Raw genomic sequence first — 20423 nt, 5'->3', positions numbered from 1 at the left:
AGACTTCATCCGGACATTGAACGTGGTCTTCCTTGAACCAGGGTCAGTGGAGTTGCTCATGTCAGGGCAGCAGGTGGGAGGGCCTCAGTCAGCTGAGTGAAACGAGGAAGATGAAGGCTAAGGTTTAAGTACAGCAATCCTCCAATATATCCTCCACTCTTGCGGGAATGGAGATTAGGCCCATCACTACCATGCATGAATGGCAGCCTCACTGCCTTCAGGATTTACTCGAAAACCCATAGCATGACCACCAAGATTCTCTCAGAGTTCCAAACCTATATTCCAGACACAGCACCTAAACTCCAGAGTCCTCACTGGTTCATACCAGTTACAGCCCTGGGGACAGGAGATTCTCCTCTCTCCTTCGACCTTTTGAGGCATCAGGGGCAGGCAGACCCACACATCGGGCCCAGATCTATTCTCCAGGCCTCTTTAGCTGAGTGACTGTTGTTAAATTACTTAATCTCTTTTTGGCGTCAGTTTCCCCATCTGAAAAATGGGGCTCATAATAACTTCCTTAGGGCTGCCTAAAGGAGGAGAGAGAATGTTCATGACCGACACTCTGGAAAGATGAATGAGTCATGGTATTTTAACCTGCCTAGGGAGTTTCTAGTTATCCTTCAAAACTTAGTTGAAGGGGTTTTTCTTCCCCGCGAAGACTTTCTTCACTCTCTTTGCTATCAAGATTCTGTCTCTGCTGTGACTCTTGTCAGAAGGCTTATTTGTATTAGGTTGGTGCAAAAGTAATTGCGGTTTTTGCAGTAATGTTTAATGGCAAAAACCACAATTACTTTTTGCACCAACCTAATACATCTGTTCACATGCCCACCACCTTTTCTAGGCTATACACCCCCCTTTGAAAAGGAATGGTGGCTTTTGGTCTTTATCCTCTTGCCACCTGCTGCCTCCTAATCCACAGAAGGTATTCCCCTGGTGTCTGACCAGTCAATAGATGCAAGACCATTTTGATGTTAAATCCTTTTTTTTTTAATCACATATTATATTATTCCATTTATATGAAAAGTCCAGAATAGGCAAGTCTATACAGACAGAAAGTAGATTAGTAGTTGCCAGGGTGTTAATGGGTATGAGGTTTCCTTTTGGGGTGATGAAAATGTTCTAAATTGATTGGAGTCATGGTTGCATTGTGAATGTCCTCAAAAAATTAAATTACATATATGTAATCCTATAATTTTTAATCTTATCTTTTTGATGATACAGTGGGTGCAATTGTGTGAGCTATGTGTGCATGATGAGAATCAGGTGGTTGTGGACCTTTGTCCTGGGATCCAAAGAGGAGAAGTAATAGAGAGAAATAATAATACCATTGACTTCACTTAGGCTGAAATGTGCTTTCTAAGGGGTTAAAAGTAAAGAAATGTGCTGGTGAAGCGTGTTCTGTGCAATGGTCATCTGTTTTTGAGATTATCTTCCAAATAAGGCAAAACCAAGCTTCACTTAGGGATTGTTTGGAACACAAGACTGGAAGAGATTCTTTACGACTATAATCTGAAACCAGAAATTTGCATCTCATAAAATCACGAGAATTCTCAAAGCCACCAGCTCACTGGAGGATCTCTGAGAGGTGCCTGGGAATACCATGAATCTGACAGGGCTCTTCTCAGAGGTTCGGAGTCACGCAGAAGGCAGCTAGGGTGTGTTAAGAACAGTGTGAGATTTAAAAGAGTGCCAGGCAACTTGCCCCTGCCATTAGCTGAATGACCTTGGGCAAGTCATTCACCTCATTGAGGTGTCCTCATGTATAAAATGGGACTATTCTTGACAGACCCTAAGAGAGATTCTAGGAGGATTAAATGAATCTAAGCACATGAAAGGGCTTTATAAATGTGGAAGTGTTATACAGATGAGTGATTATACTATGCATAGTAAACTGTTTGTAATTATAGAGTGTAAAGCAGGCTGTGTGTGCTGAGAAGGGGAGCTGAAGGGAGCAGGGCGATCGCCGTAATCAACATTTGGGTATGTTATGTCCCCAAAATGTGATCAGGGAAACACTAACGTGCTGAGGTGAGCCATGAATGACAAAAAAGTGGGGGAGGGTGAGGAAGCGGATGGGAGAGGATTTCATGGTAAAATAAATTCAGGAAAAGCAGCATCTTCCCTCCTATGCATTAAAATGTCCATTAGCATTTAAAGGCTCCAAGCTGTTTGTGTAACTTTTTGTTAAACTCAATGTTTCCCGTGCTATGGTGCCCTTTTGCCACATAACATTTGGTAACATACTCCCTTCTTTCTCAAGGAACTAGTGTTCCTTGGCATCCTAGAAAACAACTTGCAAAGCAATAATCAGACAAGTACCTACGGGACGTTTACTGTGCGCTCCGTTAGCCAGACTGCTTTGCGTCTTTTAACTACTGTTTAAAGAACTCCCAGAAGTCACCATTCTTCAGTCCAGTTTACAGATTAGGAACCAAAAGAAGACTATAGAGATGGGGTTAGGGTGAAAAGAACCATGAAGACATCTGGGCACTAAGAAGAAGCAAGAGGAAGAAATTGTCCTACCCGGTGAAAGCTGCCGTCAAGGAGGAGCTGTGGCCTTGGCCAGAGCTGCCAGGCTGAAGCAGAGATGGGGCAGAGAAGAAATATGACAGCTTCTCTCTCTCTCCCACATGCCATCTGTTAGGTGTCTCCCATTGGCTGGACAAGCAGAAACCAGCCAGCCCATGAGGGAGCCCAATGATACAACATTCAGGGGTCACAGAGCAAGGAAGAAAGAATGGGTAATGATCCGGGAGTAGGATAAGAACAGAGGGACAGTGAATAACCAGAAAAAGAATCAACATTAATTAAAAGTCTATCATATGCTTCGCTTTTTTCCCAGGTGTTAGGAATTCAGACATGCTACAGACCTAACTCCTGCCCTTCGAAGAACCCATATTCTGGAAAGGAGAGTCCATCTTGAACAAGTAAATGCAGCCAAGTGTTACAGAGTAACTGTATCTTAGAAATTAAGCTGATATTCGTGATCCAAAATAGCAGATTTCTGGCAGCAAGACTATATTCTCTAAATCAAGGGTCAGCAGAGCCAGATAGTAAATATTTTAGATTTGTGCACCATAAGGTCTCTGTGGCAAATGCACTACTCTATAATCACACAACTGTGCCGTTGTAGTGTAAAAGCAGCCAAAGACAATATGTAAATGAATGGGCATGACTATGTTGTAATAAAACTTTATTTACAAAAACAGGTGTTGGGCTGAATTTGGCCCACAGTTTGCCAACCCTTGCAAACAGAAATCATCTTGAAGAAATACCTAAGAGATACCCAGAACGGGGATCTGTAGCACTGGTAACTCATGGTATGAAACCCCAGAACTCTCACTGGAAGTAATATATTAGTCACGAGCAATTTGTTTATTGTCTTTTATGAGGAAAGAGAAGTAGGTTTGGATGTTAGAGACTGGGGAAAGGAGGATATTTGCTGTGGAAATGATTTTCAGCAGATGGTAGGTACTTTGGGAAAGGTGACTAAACTAGAGCCATCCTCCTCCAGTCTTACATCAGCTTACTCAGTACTAACCCTGTACAAAAAGGAAGTAAAACAGAGCATATCCGTATCATCAGCTTTCAATGATGTTCTTCCATGGTGCGCTGTGACAGCACGTTAGAAGGTGCTGGAGTTTTTATATGACTGCTTTGCCGTGAGATTAAATAGTGGTTTCAGTTTCCAGTAGGTTTCGTAAGTATTTCTTTCAGCTGTTAAACTACTTTTAGTAGTGTGCACACTAGAAAAAGAAAGAAAGAAATACCCATTCTGAACAACTGGGTGTCATGACAGAAAACAGAGCAGATGGTTTTGTGGACATGGCACCAAGTGAACTTGAAGCTGGTTACAGTAGGAAGATATGTTTAATGCAGAGGAGAGGGCTCTCACCAGGTCTTATAGTTGAAGGTTTTAAGAGATTATTATTTTACTTTGAATTGATTTTATTATTCACCAGAAACCAAAGGTGGCAAGCGAGAATCTCTACTAAAATAACTATACTTGATAACTTTGGGCCTTTGTTGGGGTTTGGGGTATCAGAACAATGAAATAACAGGCACTGTGAGGCTTTTCCTCCTGTTCTATTCTCCTCTCCTAGCTGTATTTCAGAACATCTTATCTCAAGATAGTTGGCCAAAAGGAACCTGTGCCCAGAACAACCTCATTTTTCCCAGGTGCCTCTTTGTACCCAGGACACGATGATTTTCAAATTTCTTTTCAGGCAGACGCTTTAAAGAGAGCTATGCTGTTCAATATGGTAGCCACTAGCCACCTGTGGCGACTAAGCCCTTGCAATGTGGCTTGTCCACTTCAAGAGATGCTATAAATGTAAAATACACACTATATTTTGAAAGCTTACTATAAAAAATAATGTAAATATGTCACTAGTTATCTTCTCTTTTTCTTTTTCTTTTTTTTTTTTTCCTTCTTTTTTTGAGTCTCGCACTGTCACCCAGGCTGGAGTGCAATGGCACGATCTCAGCTCACGGCAACCTCTGCCTCCTGGGTTTAAGTGATTCTCTTGCCTCAGCCTCCCGAGTAGCTGGGACTATAGGCATATGCCACAATGCCTGGCTAATTTTTTGTATTTTTAGTAGAGACAGGGTTTCGCCACGTTAGCCAGGATAGTCTCGATCGCCTGACCTCATGATCTGCCCGCCTCAGCCTCCCAAAGTGCTGGGATTACAGGCATAAGCCACCGTGCCCTACCAGTAACCATTTCTATTGATCACATGTTAAAATAATATTTTGGATATACTGGTTACACAAAATAGCTTACTAAAGTTAATTTCACCTGTTTTCTATTTACATTTTTAATGTATTAATTATAAGTTGGCTCACATTATGTTTCTATTGAATAATGCTCCTCTAAAAGATTTTTGAAAAAAAGAATCCATGATGTATTTCTTTTGCCCAGTTTTGAGTAGACATCTACATTTTTAATCATGTTTGAATAAATTTTGTGTTAATAAGTAAAAAATGTTAAACATGATAGGGAATGAAATAAGATGGCGATTAACTATAACTGGAAGAAACATTACATATGATTTGACAAAAATCTGAAGTTTAAAATCTGTGTTTAATAAAGCACAACAGTTCTAAAATAAATTATCTAAAAGTTTTATCCGTAGGTTTATGCAATTTATGTCAAAAAATCTGGTAGCCTTGCAGCGCATTCCAGCTACACTTTCATGGACGAGCATAACCTTTATTGGTTTGGCTTTTCTGAATTTAGAGCATCCTAACACAGGCCAAAGTACTCTATTTCTAATGCTAAGCCTCCTCTTGAACAGAACTATGTGCAAGAAGGGAAAGATCAGAAGCCTACGGCTTGAGGTTCCTTGATAGATCAATAAAGGAAGCGTCTCCAAAACCAATATTTTGATTTGACTCTTTAGTGCTCATAATAGGACTAGGGATGGAGGATGGGTGAAGAAGGAGATGGGCTGTTCTGATTGCTGGCTCATTCTTGGGCAGATGCATTACGGAGTGGAGTAATATCTAAGTTGAAGATCTTTCGCATTCCTATGTAGGTTCCCTTTAAAATGTCTTCCCGTACCCTCAAAGGAGAGATTCACCATTTTGAAGACCACTGATTAAAGATGAGTCACTGACAGAGGCAAGAGGCCTTTTCCCTTCTTTCCTTGTTGAGCTGCCCCAGAAGCCCTGCGGTAAGATGAAGGAAAACAGTGCAACCTATAAAAATGCTCTTGACACAGATGTTAGCTCCCAGAAGTCAGTGTAGTTGCAGAGGTGGCTCAGCACTTAGAGCATGGTGGACAAACTCCTCAACTGGCGAGATTATTTTGTTTTTTAAAGTCACTAAAATGAGATGACGGCCTAACCACATGACCCTTTGTCTAAAAAAGGCCTGCCAGGCAGTGGCTACAGTGATGTTGGGCAGATAACCTTCTCCAGATTCCTTCAGACTTTTAGAAAGTGCCTTTGGGTCAGAGTCTACGGGTGAACTAATGACATGACTGCTCTTACTCTTTGGAAGAAGGCTCAGATGTTTATTGCGGCACTGTCTGCAGGCAATTACATTTGTCAGCACTCTCAAAGGTCTAGGAGGGATACCAAGGAATTAGAACACTGATTCTGTGCCCTACAGGATATATTCTAGTTGTGGATTGGAGACACACCACTTTTCCTCCCCAGAGCAACCAAGCATGCATCTACACAGAAAATATAACCCTTCCCAGCTATTCCCTTCTTTCTCATTGTTGTGTAAAATAGACAAAACATAAAATTTATTATTTTAACCATTTTTAAGTGCACAATTCAGTGGCATTAAGTACATTCACAATATTGTGTAACTGTCATCACTATCTATTTCTAGAACTTTTTCATCATTCCAAAGAGAAACTTTGTACACATTAAGCAATAGCTCTTCATTCCTTCCAACCCTCCTAAACCTCCTGCACCTAGCAACCTCTATTCTATTTTACATCTCTATGAATCACCCTGTTTTGTGAGTCCACTTTTAAATGCCTCGTATAAGTGGAATCACAATATTTATCATACACGCACACACACGCACACCAAATTTTATATGTTCATCTATTGAGGAACTGGTGGGTTGTTTCTACCTTTTGTCTATTTTGTGATAATTCTACAATCAACATTGGTATGTAAATATCTGTTTTTGAGACCTTGTTTTTAATTCTTTGGAGTATATACCTAGGAGTGGAATTATCACATGGCAATTCTGTATGTAACTTTTTTAGGAAGTCTTTCATCATGGCTGCACCATTTTACATTTCCACCAACAATGCACAGGGGTTCCTATTTCTCCACATCCTTGCCTACACTTGGGATTTTTTTGTTTTCATTTTTATAATAGTCATCCTACTGGGTGTGAAGTAGTGTCTCACTGTGGTTTTGCTTCTCATTTCCCTAATGAAGAGCATTTTTTAAGATGCCATTTATATATATATTCCTGGGAGAATTGTCAAAGTCCTTTGCCATTTTTAAGTGGGTTTGTCTTTTTTTACTGAGTTGCAGGAGTTCTTTATGTATTCTAGTTATTAATCCCTTATCAGGTGTATGCTTTGCAAATATTTTCCCACTCTCCGAGACTGTCTTTTCACTTTATTGATAGTGTCCTTTAATGCACAAAAGCTTTTAATTTTGATGAAGTCCAATTATCTATTTTTTGTTGTTTTCATATGTGCTTTTGGTATCATGGTTAAAAAACCATTGTAGAGGTCAGGCACAGTGGCTCACGCCTATAATCCCAGCATTTTGGGAGGCTGAGGTGGGCGGATCACCTGAGGTCGGGAGTTCAAGACCAGCTTGACCATCATGGAGAAACCCTGTCTCTACTAAAAATACAAAACAATTAGCCGGACTTGGTGGCACGTGCCTGTTATCCCAGCTACTGGGGAGGCTGAGGTAGGAGAATCGCTTGAACCCAGGAGGTAGAGGTTGTGGTGAGCTGAGATCATGCTATGGCACTCCAGCCTGGGCAACAAGAGTGAAACTCTGTCTCAAAAAAAAAAAAAAAAAACGTGAATGGCTGACTCTAGCATAAAGGGTTAACCCATGTGACAGGGAAGGAAGTTAAGGTAGTTAACATAGAATAACACCTCATATGTGGTAACAACTTTACCCACATGTCAGTCTGGCCATGAAGTCTTACCTGTTGCATAATCCCTGTGTAGTGTGACATTTAAATTTGGCTGAGATGAACTCTATGGCAATAAGCTGCAAAATTCTCAAGATAAAAAGTGGCTCCTGGTGATGGCTTAAGAATTCAGTGACCCTTTGGGACAACCTTGGAGGTAGAGTTGGCTTTCTTCCCACTGAGTTCATTTGTTACTCAGAGTGATGGCAGTGTTTGGTTATAGTTTAGCTTTGTGATGTTTTTTTCTTGAGTGATGAAGCAATAGTACGGGCAAAAGCTGATAGTAACATTTTGATACATATTTTTATATTTGTGTATGCCTCTATTTTAAGTGATTTGCTCTTGGAAAACAGCTGGTTCAAACCCTTGGTTTTGCGTTTGAAATATTCTTTATTTGCATCCATGCACTGATATATTTTTCCCACATTTACTTTTTTTTAAGTTCTCCAGTGATGTTTTCGTTGTCTATCCTGGGAAGATCTGTGTTTCCATTTATCAAAACAAATGGCAAGCTGGGGACCATTTAAAGTAGTTTTTTTTTTTTTAGTTAATAAAGTCAAGCCAATCTCCTTGTTCTGTTATGTTAAAAGTACATTATCTTTTTATTGCCAGTTCTGTATGGCTAGGTCTGTTTTCTGTCTCAGCAATCTCAGGGCTGCCCCACTTGCTTACTGTGTAGAGAATTACAAAATCATTAAGGGTGGGGCAGTACCAGCTGACTTACAGTACAAACCATTTCTCAAAATAACCACAACAGTGCAATACTGATGTGTAATTTACGTCACAGTCTGTTTTTATGAAATAGTTTGTGGCATTTTCATTTCTATTCCGGATGGAATCTTGTTCTCTTTCCCTTTTAATCAGGCATTTAATTTATTTTTATTATTAATATTTTCCACTCCTCGTTTTGGCATGTCTCCAATTTAACAGCTTTGATGAGGAGGGGAGACACAGACACACACACACACACACACACACACACACACACAAAACTAATCTTCCCTGACTCCGTCTCTTCAACATCAGTTTAACTGCAAATGTGTTTTCCCCTTTGATGTGTACTAACTTTGGGTACTAAGTTTACTGCCTTAAGAGAGATTGAAAAATACAGCAGGACACAGTACACATTTATGTAGAGCTGTAACCACGAATTGATAAAGTTGATGTACAACTTTGGAATTTTAAACACTTTCAACCAATTCAAGCTATTTAGTCATATGCTCTGCTGCATTTTCCTTTTACAAATGTCTTTCTGTATAATGTCCTGTAATTAGAACAGGAAATCATTGAGTAACTGCAAGATGAATAAGAGCACTTAGACTGAAAGGAAAATTACCTTCCGAGAAATTATATTCTTTTTTTTTTTCTTCATGTTACAATGTTGGTAATGATAGTAACAGCTGTAGCTACTCTTATCTGTAGAATTTTCATGCTTAGGTTTTCTAGAATAAAAATTTCATTTTCAGTAATAATCAAAAATGCATGGACAGAAAATAGGAAATGCCTAATTATGACAAATATTCAGTGTCACAACAGAGCAGCAATTAAATGGAAACTTCAATATAATTGTCAATAGCAGTAAGAACTGGAATAGGGCCAGGTATATAAAGTTGATGCTTTGCCGTTGGTTGGTTGCTAGGAGCACAGTGAAAAGTGTAAAGCTTTGAGAAAAGAATGTCTAATGTAATAAAGTAACAGGAAGAAGCATAAATCATTGTGAGAACCTCACATATTGACATTATTTTGCTTAAATTGTTTCAAAACTAGACATCAAGTTTTATAACATGAGCACATTCATATTTGCTTTAAAAAAAAAAAGGAGGAAGAAAACTGTATGCTGTCTTTGAAGCACAAGGGACATTGTGTCTCAAACTTAGCCTTCATACATATTTGGAATCTTTTAAGTGAAAATCTTTAAATGTTTGTTTCTATTGGCATCCAAATGCATTTGCCCTAATACGATTAAGAGAACTAAAGGGCAAAATACTTGGCAGATTTTTCAGTTGAGGTAATTAGGTGCAGGAAGGAACATGCATATTTTTTCCACTAGGCTCTATAAAATCCTGGGGCGAAGGTTTTTTTTTAAAGATTTTTTTTTTTTTTAAATTTACTGATGTTAGAAGTAGATTATAGTGGTTTTCAGTAAGCATAATAGTGTGATGTTTCCGAAACAAGCCTCCCCTCACCCCAAGAATGAAAAAGAAAGTTACATTTCTAAATTGTTGTGTAAGAGATAAAAGCAAATTTCTCCTCTGGAATTTATGTTTTCAGACTCTGTGCATTTGGCCGCCATTATCTATTTTCAAAAAATAGCATTATGGATATTTGAAAGTCAATGCTCCGTTAATTCATTGTGTTTGCTATTTCATGCATCTCTCTTTGTACAAAGACAACTTGAGCAACGTGCTATTCAGAATGAAGGCCTGCTCTTACCCTTTCTCCCCAACCCCTTCCCCACCGCCAGCCCAACTCTGAGGATTAAAGCAATGGTATACAGTTACTGTTTGAAAAGCTTGGGTGGAGTCTCAAGTTATAATTACAGTTTCTCTGTGGAATTCTGTTTCGGACTTTGAAATATATAAATAAGTAAAAAATTGACATTGAGAGAGGTTAACAAAACGTGTAATTATGATATAAGCACAGGATTAGAGTCATTTTGGTTGAGCATTACAAGCAGAGTACTTTAGGTATTAACTTTTAATAGGCAAAGTTCTTTTTATTGAAGTTGAAATGAGGTTTAGTAATGTTGGGTCTCTTATTCCCTTTGAATGTTTCATTTTAAAATAGGCACTCACTTTTTTTTGGTATAGGAGAAACTGAGGTGGGATGACATTTTAATAGAATATCATAATTATGGTTTAAAATTTCAGTCTTTGGTACTAGCAATTTATTACAGATCATTTTCTGTTGACTGAAATCAAATAATGTATATATAACCCAACCAGCTACATCCAACTAGAGTGTGTTAGAAGAATACTCCTAGGGTAGTGCTTTGATTTCTTTTTCTCTGTGGGTGTGGTTGAAAGAAAATCTTTGTTCCAGGAACACTTTGTTTGTCTTTTACAAAACAAATGTGCAATTTATTCATTCTTAGATTTATCTGCTTTCCCTATTATGAATTGGAAGGGGGAAAATATCTTACACAGCATTTATTGGCAGCCCTTGTTTCATGGGTAACTTTGCACAGGAGTGTTTACTTACGTGTATATGAACTGCGTGAGCAAGAAAAAAGTAGCTGAGGAATTTAAATAATTCTTGAAAGGACTGCTTAGCTTTATTTGTTTCCTGGTGTACTAGGGCAAAATAAAACATGCCAGCCATTGAACACTTTAATATTTTTATAGCTGTATCAGAAGGAAGTTAATTTAATGCAAAGGCTTAGGAGGCAGTTTTAGGATCATAGAATTTTAGATCTGGAAAGCTCTCCCCAAACTCAAAATTTTATACTCTGTTGTACACACCTTTCATATAATGTTGACCATATTTTATCTTGAGGGAAAAAAAAAATGTTTTCTCCAATAAAATAAACTACAAAGAAGAGACCTGGACCTGGAATGTTTTTACTCAATGAAACTTCAACCTAGCTTCAACCTTGGCTTTTCCGGGTCCCACTTTGACTCTGTATTTTTCCCTTTGACTTTTCACTTAGAATGCTTTGTAAACTTTCCTAGGAGTCCTCAAGGTCTTGTGGGCTTTCTCCAGTTTGGTAAATATTAAAGGCAACTCCTCTGGGGACGTATAAGTGCAAGGTTGGAAATCTGCCTCTGTCCAAACAATGCCAAAATTCTGATCCAAATGGGCGGTTCTGTTCATAAGCAAGAAAGTTATCATTTTTGTTTTGGCCCCACCAAGCATTGCCACATTAGACCAAGCCCCAGCTGTGCCTGTAGCCTCTTAGTGTGTGGAAGGAGGTTGATGAAAGGTAGGGGTTCTACGCTGGCAACACATAGAGTTGGGACTACTTCCTGTCACATGCATAGAAAGTAGAAAGTTAAGGTATATGAATGATATATCAATAATGTTAAATCATTACAGTAGGAATTGCACTGTTCCAAAATTATAAATAACAAGCTAACAGAATTCTGGCTTCCAACTGGCTGAATTCTACAGTCTTCCATCAAACAGAAGTCTTATGTTTGACTTGATCAGAGGCCACCATCCTCATCCCTAATAGCGTAAACCAGTTAAATCTCTGTTATTATTATTACTATTATTATTTGAGACATTTTATCCTAATGAAAAGTCCATCAAACTTGGAGTTCAAAGATTGGGTTATAAATCCCAGCTACTCGGGAGGCAGAGGTAGGAGGATTGCTTGGGCCCAGGAATTTGAGTCCAGCCTGAGGAACAGAGAGAGGCCCATCTCAGAAAAAAAAAAAGAAGAGAGAGAGAGAAGAGAAGAGAAAAGGAAGGAAAAGAAAGAAAGAAAGAAAAAGGATTGGGTGGTTATAGTCTCAAATTGGGGAATATTAACAAGTAGTAATGCCACTAATAGGGTTGTTGTGAGGAACAAAAGAGATGTGAAAACACTGTATAAACAACCTTTGTAAATTTTAGTGTTTTATTATCAGCACTGGAGATAGCATTAATACTTGCTTTCTAAATGGGAAAACAGTCTCTCCGTTTCTCAAATTTTTAGTTAAGAGGGCTTTTAAAATTTGCTGTCTTCTGTGATATCTGTAACAATCCTGAAAAAGTGGCAGAGAGAAGAGAATTTGGTTCTTTGTTCTATGTACTGGCGGGTTAGGAGAGAAATAAGAATTTTTTAAAACTCTGACAACTTTATATATATATATATATATATATATCACAAAACCCAAACTAACTACCTTACTTTAAGTCTTTGCAAAAAAGTAAACTCAGAGTTACTGGTTTCAAAGTTTAGTGTGCATGAACTACTTGGGATGCTTGTTGAAAAGGTAAATTCCTAGACCCCAGCCTTAGAGATGCCGAACCACTGGTTCTCGACGGCACAATATCTGTTTCTGATGCAGACAGTCCCAGGACCACTATTAGCATTGAGAGTAGGGGGAACTTGCTGCTTTTCTTCCAACAGAAAAGAGAAGGATTCATGACTTGGCTAGTGTTTTGGGTACTGTGTCACCTAAATGTTTTGAGCTAGGATGAGGTAGAGAGAAAAAAAAAAGAGGTCATTTCTAGGCACAGAAGATTGCTAGGGAGCCGACTCCATCCAGAACAGAGAATTGGGAGGCAGTTAGAGATGGCATCATCATGAAGAATGGTTAGAGAAAAAAACAAAATGAGAATGAAAGGATATGAAGGAAGTAAAGTGGTCCCAAGAGTCCAGGTGGCCTCTTCTGTGAAACTTACTCCAAAACTGTTCATTTATATTCCTTCAACCTGAGAGCACACACATTTTTCTCCATTTTATTTCAAGAACACTTGGAGAAATTGATGCACCTTTACCCCCATCGTAGAAAGCTAGTTGCACAACCAAGATAGAATTTTGGAATCAACAGGTATTTTCAGGCACAGTATTTACTATATATAGGAGAGGGTATTAAGTGCTACGAGCTTGCTATGAGGGGTAGCCCTGGCAGTTCATGGTTATATGCCTCTCTCTCATTAACAATGTCTTAGACAAATCGAGTATAATACAAATCGAGTGTAATGATACAATTGACACGTTGGGGGCTGCTTCTTGAAATAGCGCTTAAAAACTCTGGAGAACTGACAGCATTTGAATATTTTTGCTAAAACTTTTTGTGCTTTAGCTGTATAAAAAGCACAGTTTTGAACCCAAAGTTTGAACTTAGCGTCTAGGTCTGCTGTAAAAATCTCAGATGGGCATGTCTTGGGACATATATTAGCATCTCAAAACTAGTTTGCATTTGGGGACTTGCCTTCATAGTTCCTTTTAATTAAGTGTGCCAGCTGACAAAGCAGCTATCCACAGACCAGGCAGGAGTTGAAGACATGTACACTGTTAAAAGATGTCATCTTGTAAGCAGCTAAACATCTCCATCCGTGGAAAAGCCGCCAGCCTGAGGAACTAAGTGAGCATAATTAGAAATACATCTGGGTATTGGCCTCCTATCTGAAAAGGTCACATGCACACCTTCCATGGGTACTGGTTATGTTCCATCATTATGTTTCGTCCTTGCTCATTCGTCTCCCACTGCTTACCAGATGGCCATGATAACGTCGGTATCCTTAACAACTGTCTAGTGCAATTCCCTGCAGCATGGTAAGGGCTTGAAATATTGAGTGTTTTCCCTTTGGAGAAGCAAGTGACATGTCTGGGAATTGCTTACAACCGCTCTGATGGGGTGGTTGCAGAGTGATGGCAAACTGGGTCAGGGAGCCTAAATTCAGCTTGATGTTGTACAGGTGGAGGCCACCAAAGCACGGTGTTTGCCATTTCTCAAGCTTATGATGAAGGAAGGCTTCATCCATGCAGAATCTGGTGTTTACAAATTAGCACAAAATAAAGTGAGGTATAAATAAGCATTAAGATCATTGTAATAGGAAGCTTCGCTAAATTTGCTGAAATGTTCCCGAGTTAAGGTGGTTTTGATAGAACTCTCTCACAAGGATGCTTAGGGAGTCCTCCCAGCATGGTTCTCTGAGGTGTGCCAAGTTACCAGATAGATTTGAGGAACATTAAAAGAGAGGGGGTATGGGTGTGGGGAGGATAGAGAAGGTGGGTGTATCAATCAAGTTGGGCTAGATCATGCTGCAATAACAAATGACTCCCAAATCACCATTGCTTTGGAACAACAAAGGTTTATTTTCTGCTTATGTTATATGTCTCTTTTGGATCAACCAGGGATTCTGCTTCATGTTAATTTTACTCCAAGACCCAAACTGGCAGAGTTGCCACTATCTGGAACATCATAGATGGTCACATCAAAGACAAAGGAAGATTGTGGTCAGTGGCACGCTGGGTCTTAAAGCAACCACCCACTTCTGTCATATTTCATTGGCCAAGGAAAGTCACAAGGCCATTGGCCTCCAAGAGAGTGAGGCACACAGGCCTTCCACAGGCCCAAAAGGAGAACAGGAAGTAGCTGCTAAACAGCACTCATGACCCCAGAGCAGATGGTGATGCATTTTAGACCCATGGACATCTTTGGGGCCAGATGACCTATTGAGAGGCTTCAAGCATTGAAAAGATGATACAGATGCTTGTCGACTTTCTATGGGTTTACATCCCAACAAACCAATTGTAAGCTGAAAATATCAAGTCGAAAAGGCATTGAATACACCCAACCTACTGAACACAGCTTTCCTAGCCTACCTTAAACGTGCTTGGAACATTTACTGTAGCCTACAGTTGGGCAAAATCATCTGGCAACACAGTATACTGTAGAGTACCAGTGTTCACCCTCTTGATCTCGTGGCTGGCTGGGAGCTGCTGCCCACTGACCCTGTCGAGCCTTACAGGAGAATGTCCTACTGCATATCAACAGCCCAGGAAAAGATGAAAATTCAAAATACAAAGTGTGCTTTCTACTGAATGCATGTTGCTTTTGTACGATAATAAAGTCACGGAATCTTACGTGGAACCATCATTCAGTTGAGGATCATCTGTATAATCCAATATAAGAGCAATTCTAAACTAGAAATAAATATAAAGAAGCCCAGCAAAGTTCTGCCTTTCCCTATATTGATGACGACTTTAATGCTTCAAAAAATGAAGATTCTTTCAAAACAGTTTTTGGGTCCTGCTGCTTGCTGATGACACATATATTGCTTACTGTGTCTAGAGGGCCAGCCTACTCTTTTCTTTTCTCTGTAAGAAGGTCCACTGTGCAGGTAGCCTGAGGCATATTCTGTGGGGCTGGATGGGTGAGGTGGGGTCGGAGGATGCTGGCATCCCCCAGACTGTAACAAGGATGAGAGTCTTTTTAGTCCCAAACCAGAAGTGATTATTGAAATTATACCATGGCCATGAAAGTTCTTTGTCAGAGGGAAGAGGGTAATGGAAGTGTTTTCTCGTTTGTCTAGGGGAGGACGAGGAAGAAACGAACGTGATAGTTCTCAGCTACCCCCAGTACTGCCGGTACCGCTCGATGCTGAAACGCATCCAGGATAAGCCATCTTCCATTCTAACGGACCAGTTTGCATTGGCCCTGGGGGGCATTGCAGTGGTCAGCAGGAACCCTCAGATCCTGTACTGTCGGGACACCTTTGACCACCCGACTCTCATAGAAAACGAGAGTATATGCGATGAGTTTGGTGAGTCTTTTTTTTTCCTACCTGATGCTTGTGCGTGTGTGCCTAGTTGTTTTCAGTTCTTCTGAAGAGCGGTGATGGGGAACGGGGCTCACTTTCACAAGCCCCATGTGCTGCCCCATCCCTCCCATCCCCCAAATTATTGCGGCATAAGGTGTCATTGCCTCCTTCACAGCCTCTGTTTACTATGAGTAAGAGATGATTATTTAGAATTTATTGTTCAGTGTAGTCTGAAGTTGCTTGGTTGACCTTGAAATTGGACTTTAGGCAGGAAGCTTTCATGTTAGTTCTTTCTCAGAAGGCTTTGTCTATTCACGTGCTTTTTTATTTAACCAGTCACTCTCTTTTCATTGTTATAAGGTATTGTAAAAATGCACCAGTGGTAACCACTTCAGTACTAAACAGTGGATAGATAAATAGATACAAAGAAAACAACTTCAGTGCTGTATGGTGGATAAATAGATAACCACTTCAGTACTGTACAGTAGATAGACACATAGAGAGATGATAGATAGATAGATACATAGATAGATAGAGAGATAGATAGATAGATAGATAGATAGATAGATGGATGATTGGTAATAGATCTCCGTGCCCTGAATTTTTTCATATACTCATATATACACACACATACACATGCGCATTGTGCCCACCAAAGATGGATACGGGCACACATATCTTAATCCACATCTCTGCCTAGCTAACCGGTCACGTGTCTCTACATGTAGACAGAGGGGGAGGAGAAGAAGATATCACATCACCAGTTGGGAAAGCCTTATGTGATGCAGTAGATGGTGAGATGCAAGCCAAGATAGTCATTCTCTTACATTATCACTTTCTCATCTGTTTGTTGAAGAGATTGGATCATATCAGTGGTTTTCAGCAGGCTGGGCAGGGATGTCAGAATACCCTGGGGTAGCCTTATCAAACTGCTTGTGTTCCTGGGAATTTCTATACTTAGAGGCGTGAACACTACAGCTCTCACCCTACCCCTTCTCTGGAATCACTACCACAGAGTGACTGCTGGGATGGCTGAGCCCTGCTGAATCCCTCATGGCTACCTGGGTGAAGAAGAGGTTGAGACCCTTAGCCTGGAGAGAGCATAGGGTCCCTTTAAACTGAAACATTCCTTGATTTTGTTGGCTGACGTTTTTCCGAGAATCCCTAGTTGGCAGATTATCCAGATTCAGGTTACTCTGCTTATCTTTTGCAGATCTTGGTGTGGTTTCAGGAGTCCACTGTGGCCTCTTAAATTTGATTCTTCATGATTCCAACAGCCCTGGTGCTGCTGCTGGAGAAATTTTGCAAGTAGATATGTGAACAGAGTTGAGGCGAGGATGAGGAGATGGCATATGATGATCAAGAAGGAAAGGAAGAGAGAGAGGAAGGGGAACCAGATGATCTCAGTCCATTAGATTCTAAGAGCCATGACACTTTTTTCCCTCTAAATTGTTTTTTTGGATATCTTTCACAACTCTGGCTTATCAAATGACTGTCATTCTGTAAGAGGGCAAAACTATTCGTATTCTTTTTTTCTTCTTCAAAGAAATTGATTTATTGTTATATTTTTAGTATTCAAATATCCTCTGACTTCAAGTAGATACATGTATGCAATACATTTTTTACAATGCCCTCTCTTTTCAGATCAGCATTTACATATCTTCCCTGTTCAATACCTGTGTTTGAGTTTTTCTTCCACGTGCCCGGCTCCCAAACGTAGCTTCCTACTTGTTGCCGCTCAAGAGGTCTCTAAATTCCTGACACAGAATAAAACCGAAAGCATGTGTTCCCTCATTTAAGAGTGTTCAAAATTAGAGTTTCACAATGTAATATGAGGAAAAAAATGTTTTAACCTTTTTGGCTAATTTAAGAATTATTAGTCATTGAGTTTCAAAGCTGTTGCATCTAGAATTGGTAATAGAAAGAAGTTCCAATTTAATAGTGATCACAATGGTTGAGAGTTACTAAATTAGTTTTAAATGTTCTCACAAACACAAGCATCTGACTTTTGAATGTTTTCCTGAACTTTCTTCTGGTATAGCTAATTTTAATGCTGTTTTTCTTCTCCAGCCTCTTAAAGTGGAAGCTTTCTTTTGGAATAAAGGTACCTTTAGAGACCTTCTAGATGGCTAGTTTAATAATTAGAGTATTAGACCTTTTTTAGTTGTTTGTACTTCAAATAGTTTGTACTTCTTAAAGTCTTTCCTGTTAGTAAGTGGACCAACAAGCTTATTTTGAGCATATTTGAGCAGCTTCACTAACATCCCTCCCCACCGTCCCACTTTCGGTCACAACCTAAATTTCCAAAGATCACCCTTTTAAATCTCCAACTGGTTGCATTTGAAATTGACATGGGTTAAAGTGTTTGTTAAAATGTGGCATTGAGTTTCTCCAACCAACTAACAGTTGGTGGAAGAACATAAATTTAATTAGTGACTAGCATTAAACAAATGTTCCTAATATTAAACACTGCCAGATGACTGAAACACTTCTGTCAGATTACTGAGAGTGCCAGGGGGCCCACAGATGATTTTCTACACAGTATATATTCTGTACCACACGTTTGGTGACTTCAGTAATTGGTCAAATGTAATTTAGGTAACAGTATGCCTAGGCTGTAAAAATCAAATTTTATTGGCCATATCACCAGGTGGATGAATGGTAGAGCTGATGGCAAAGAGTTTATAGCATTTAGCAGCTACACCTTTGACACATGAAATTCATAAATTGCCATAAAATACCTCCAAGGTCCTTCTCAAAAGGACACTGTTTGCTTTCCTTGATTGAATAATGTTTATTTTATTAACTAATATACTTTTTGCTTTCTTTTATTAAATGCGATTATGGAGTAGGGGGTGGGAGGAGGTGTTCAAAAGATAAATAAAACTTGGTTCTTGCTAGTTTTGAGAATTTAAAATCTAATTGGGGAAGACAGGATTAACACACCTGAAAGGTTAACTAATGTTACAAGAAAGTCAATGATTAAGTATTTGATGAGTGTTGCAGAAAGCAAGTGTGGTAGGAATTTAGCAGTGGGCTGGGAGGTGGATAGAGATGGCAATCTTGGTGAGGGGTCAGGGAAAGCCTCGTGAAAAAGGCAGGGTTTGATCTGGTTTTAAAAGATAGGGAGCAGGTTAATAACTACTCATTTCTAATTTTAAAAACTATTGGAAATGTGTAGATTGTTTAAAACTCATGTTCTGACCTTCAATTTTGGGTAATGGCTGCCTTCACCCTGGATCAACTGTTGGTCTGTCTTAGGTTTGTTCTGCCTCTAGTCACTATCCTTTGGGTGCGTTTCATAAATGGCCTGATGTCCTCTCTACCTGTGGGACACACATGTGACTCAATGACCAAGCCTGGCAAGAACCCAGGCTGTGACTTTGGAGCTGGGGCTGGCTTTCCATCTTGGATAGGAATGAGTCTGAGTTTTCTCTGTGTGCCATAGAGCTTACCTGCATTCCCTGGATTCAACTCTGAAAATAGACTTTGCATTGTGGGATGACCTTGCCCAACTGCCCATACACCCCTGCCCCCCGACCAATCTCCGCTGCTGTTTTAATGTTGTCCACTGAATAACAAGTTTAATTGAACAATAAAAGTAAGGCTTTTAAATCTGTAATGAGTCCCTGTAAATAAATTCTCTGTGGAATTTTATGAAGCTATTTAATGAAAAGTTTGATTAGAAACTATTAAAGAAAAATAGAATAGATGAAATTTCATCATTTAATCCAACATTACAGTAGTGTCATTTTGATTTTTATTTACATTGAGATATTCAGAATTGAGTAAATATATCCTGGTTTTAATTAACTATCCTCCTTACTTGGAAAAGGTTATTTTAGGCTTGAAGGGTTTTGATAGCATACCATCTGCTTTCTTCACTGTATTTTATTCAGGTCCCTTCCTTGCTTACAGAGCTGTGCAATGTCTAAACCTATGACATAAGCATAAATTGAATCGTATTAATGGTAGGTGATTGAAAAGCTTCAGTCTCGACATCCTGCTTGCATTCTTCCATCTTGTCAGTTACACTGCTCTTAAAGGCAATATGCTCTTTTCTTAGCACAAGAGAATTGACTATTTTTAAAACGAAAGCAACAGACTCCCCATTAAAGCATTATGAAAACTCATTGTATTGCACATGCAATTAGGAAATGAGCTTGTAATACCAATGAGGGGAAAGTGATGTGAATGGCAATTTTTTCTTCATAAGAATCTTTATTCTGTGCATAATTCCTGCCTCCACCGTCCTGTTAGAATAGCCTAACATCAAGCGTTCTCCAACAACCCCTACCTTGCTTTTACCTTTTTTAATGATTCCTCTTTTGTAAAATGCATACTGTCGTTTATATTGTGTTATTTTCTATGCCATAGAAAAAACAAACACATGCAAACATTTTTGTCTATTTTTGTTGTTAGAACAATAAAATGTCCACCACTTTGTAATGCACAGTGTTTACATTAATATCACACAGAATGATTTCACATATGTGAAGTGTTGACAGCTAAATCCAAACAGAGGCACACTCAGTACAGTAGATAAATGGATAACTTTAAGGTACTGGCTTCCATCAAAGATATGTAAGGCAG

The 20423-nt window shown here is 39.3% G+C and overlaps 1 protein-coding gene across 5 annotated transcripts in view; it reads left to right on the top strand.

The window, feature by feature from the left end:
* Positions 1–20423, top strand: part of ARID5B (AT-rich interaction domain 5B) — a 195813-nt gene that overhangs the window by 83205 nt on the left and 92185 nt on the right. For 3 of the 5 annotated variants that reach the window (XM_033209157.1, XM_033209159.1, XM_033209160.1), the window contains one exon: positions 15603–15833. The exons of 1 other annotated variant lie outside the window; for it this stretch is intronic. In XM_033209157.1, the coding sequence (XP_033065048.1) occupies positions 15603–15833 (231 nt within the window). Of the gene's footprint in view, positions 1–7647; positions 7789–15602; positions 15834–20423 lie in introns of those variants that run through there. One more of the 5 variants, XM_033209161.1, reaches the window with a different exon arrangement.

The sequence above is a fragment of the Trachypithecus francoisi genome, unplaced genomic scaffold (assembly GCF_009764315.1).
Source record: "Trachypithecus francoisi isolate TF-2019V2 unplaced genomic scaffold, Tfra_2.0 Lachesis_group9, whole genome shotgun sequence".
In the NCBI taxonomy this organism is placed as follows: domain Eukaryota; kingdom Metazoa; phylum Chordata; class Mammalia; order Primates; family Cercopithecidae; genus Trachypithecus; species Trachypithecus francoisi.
The sequence above is the reverse complement of the archived record's forward strand: the minus strand, read 5'-3'. Positions and strand labels throughout refer to the sequence as shown.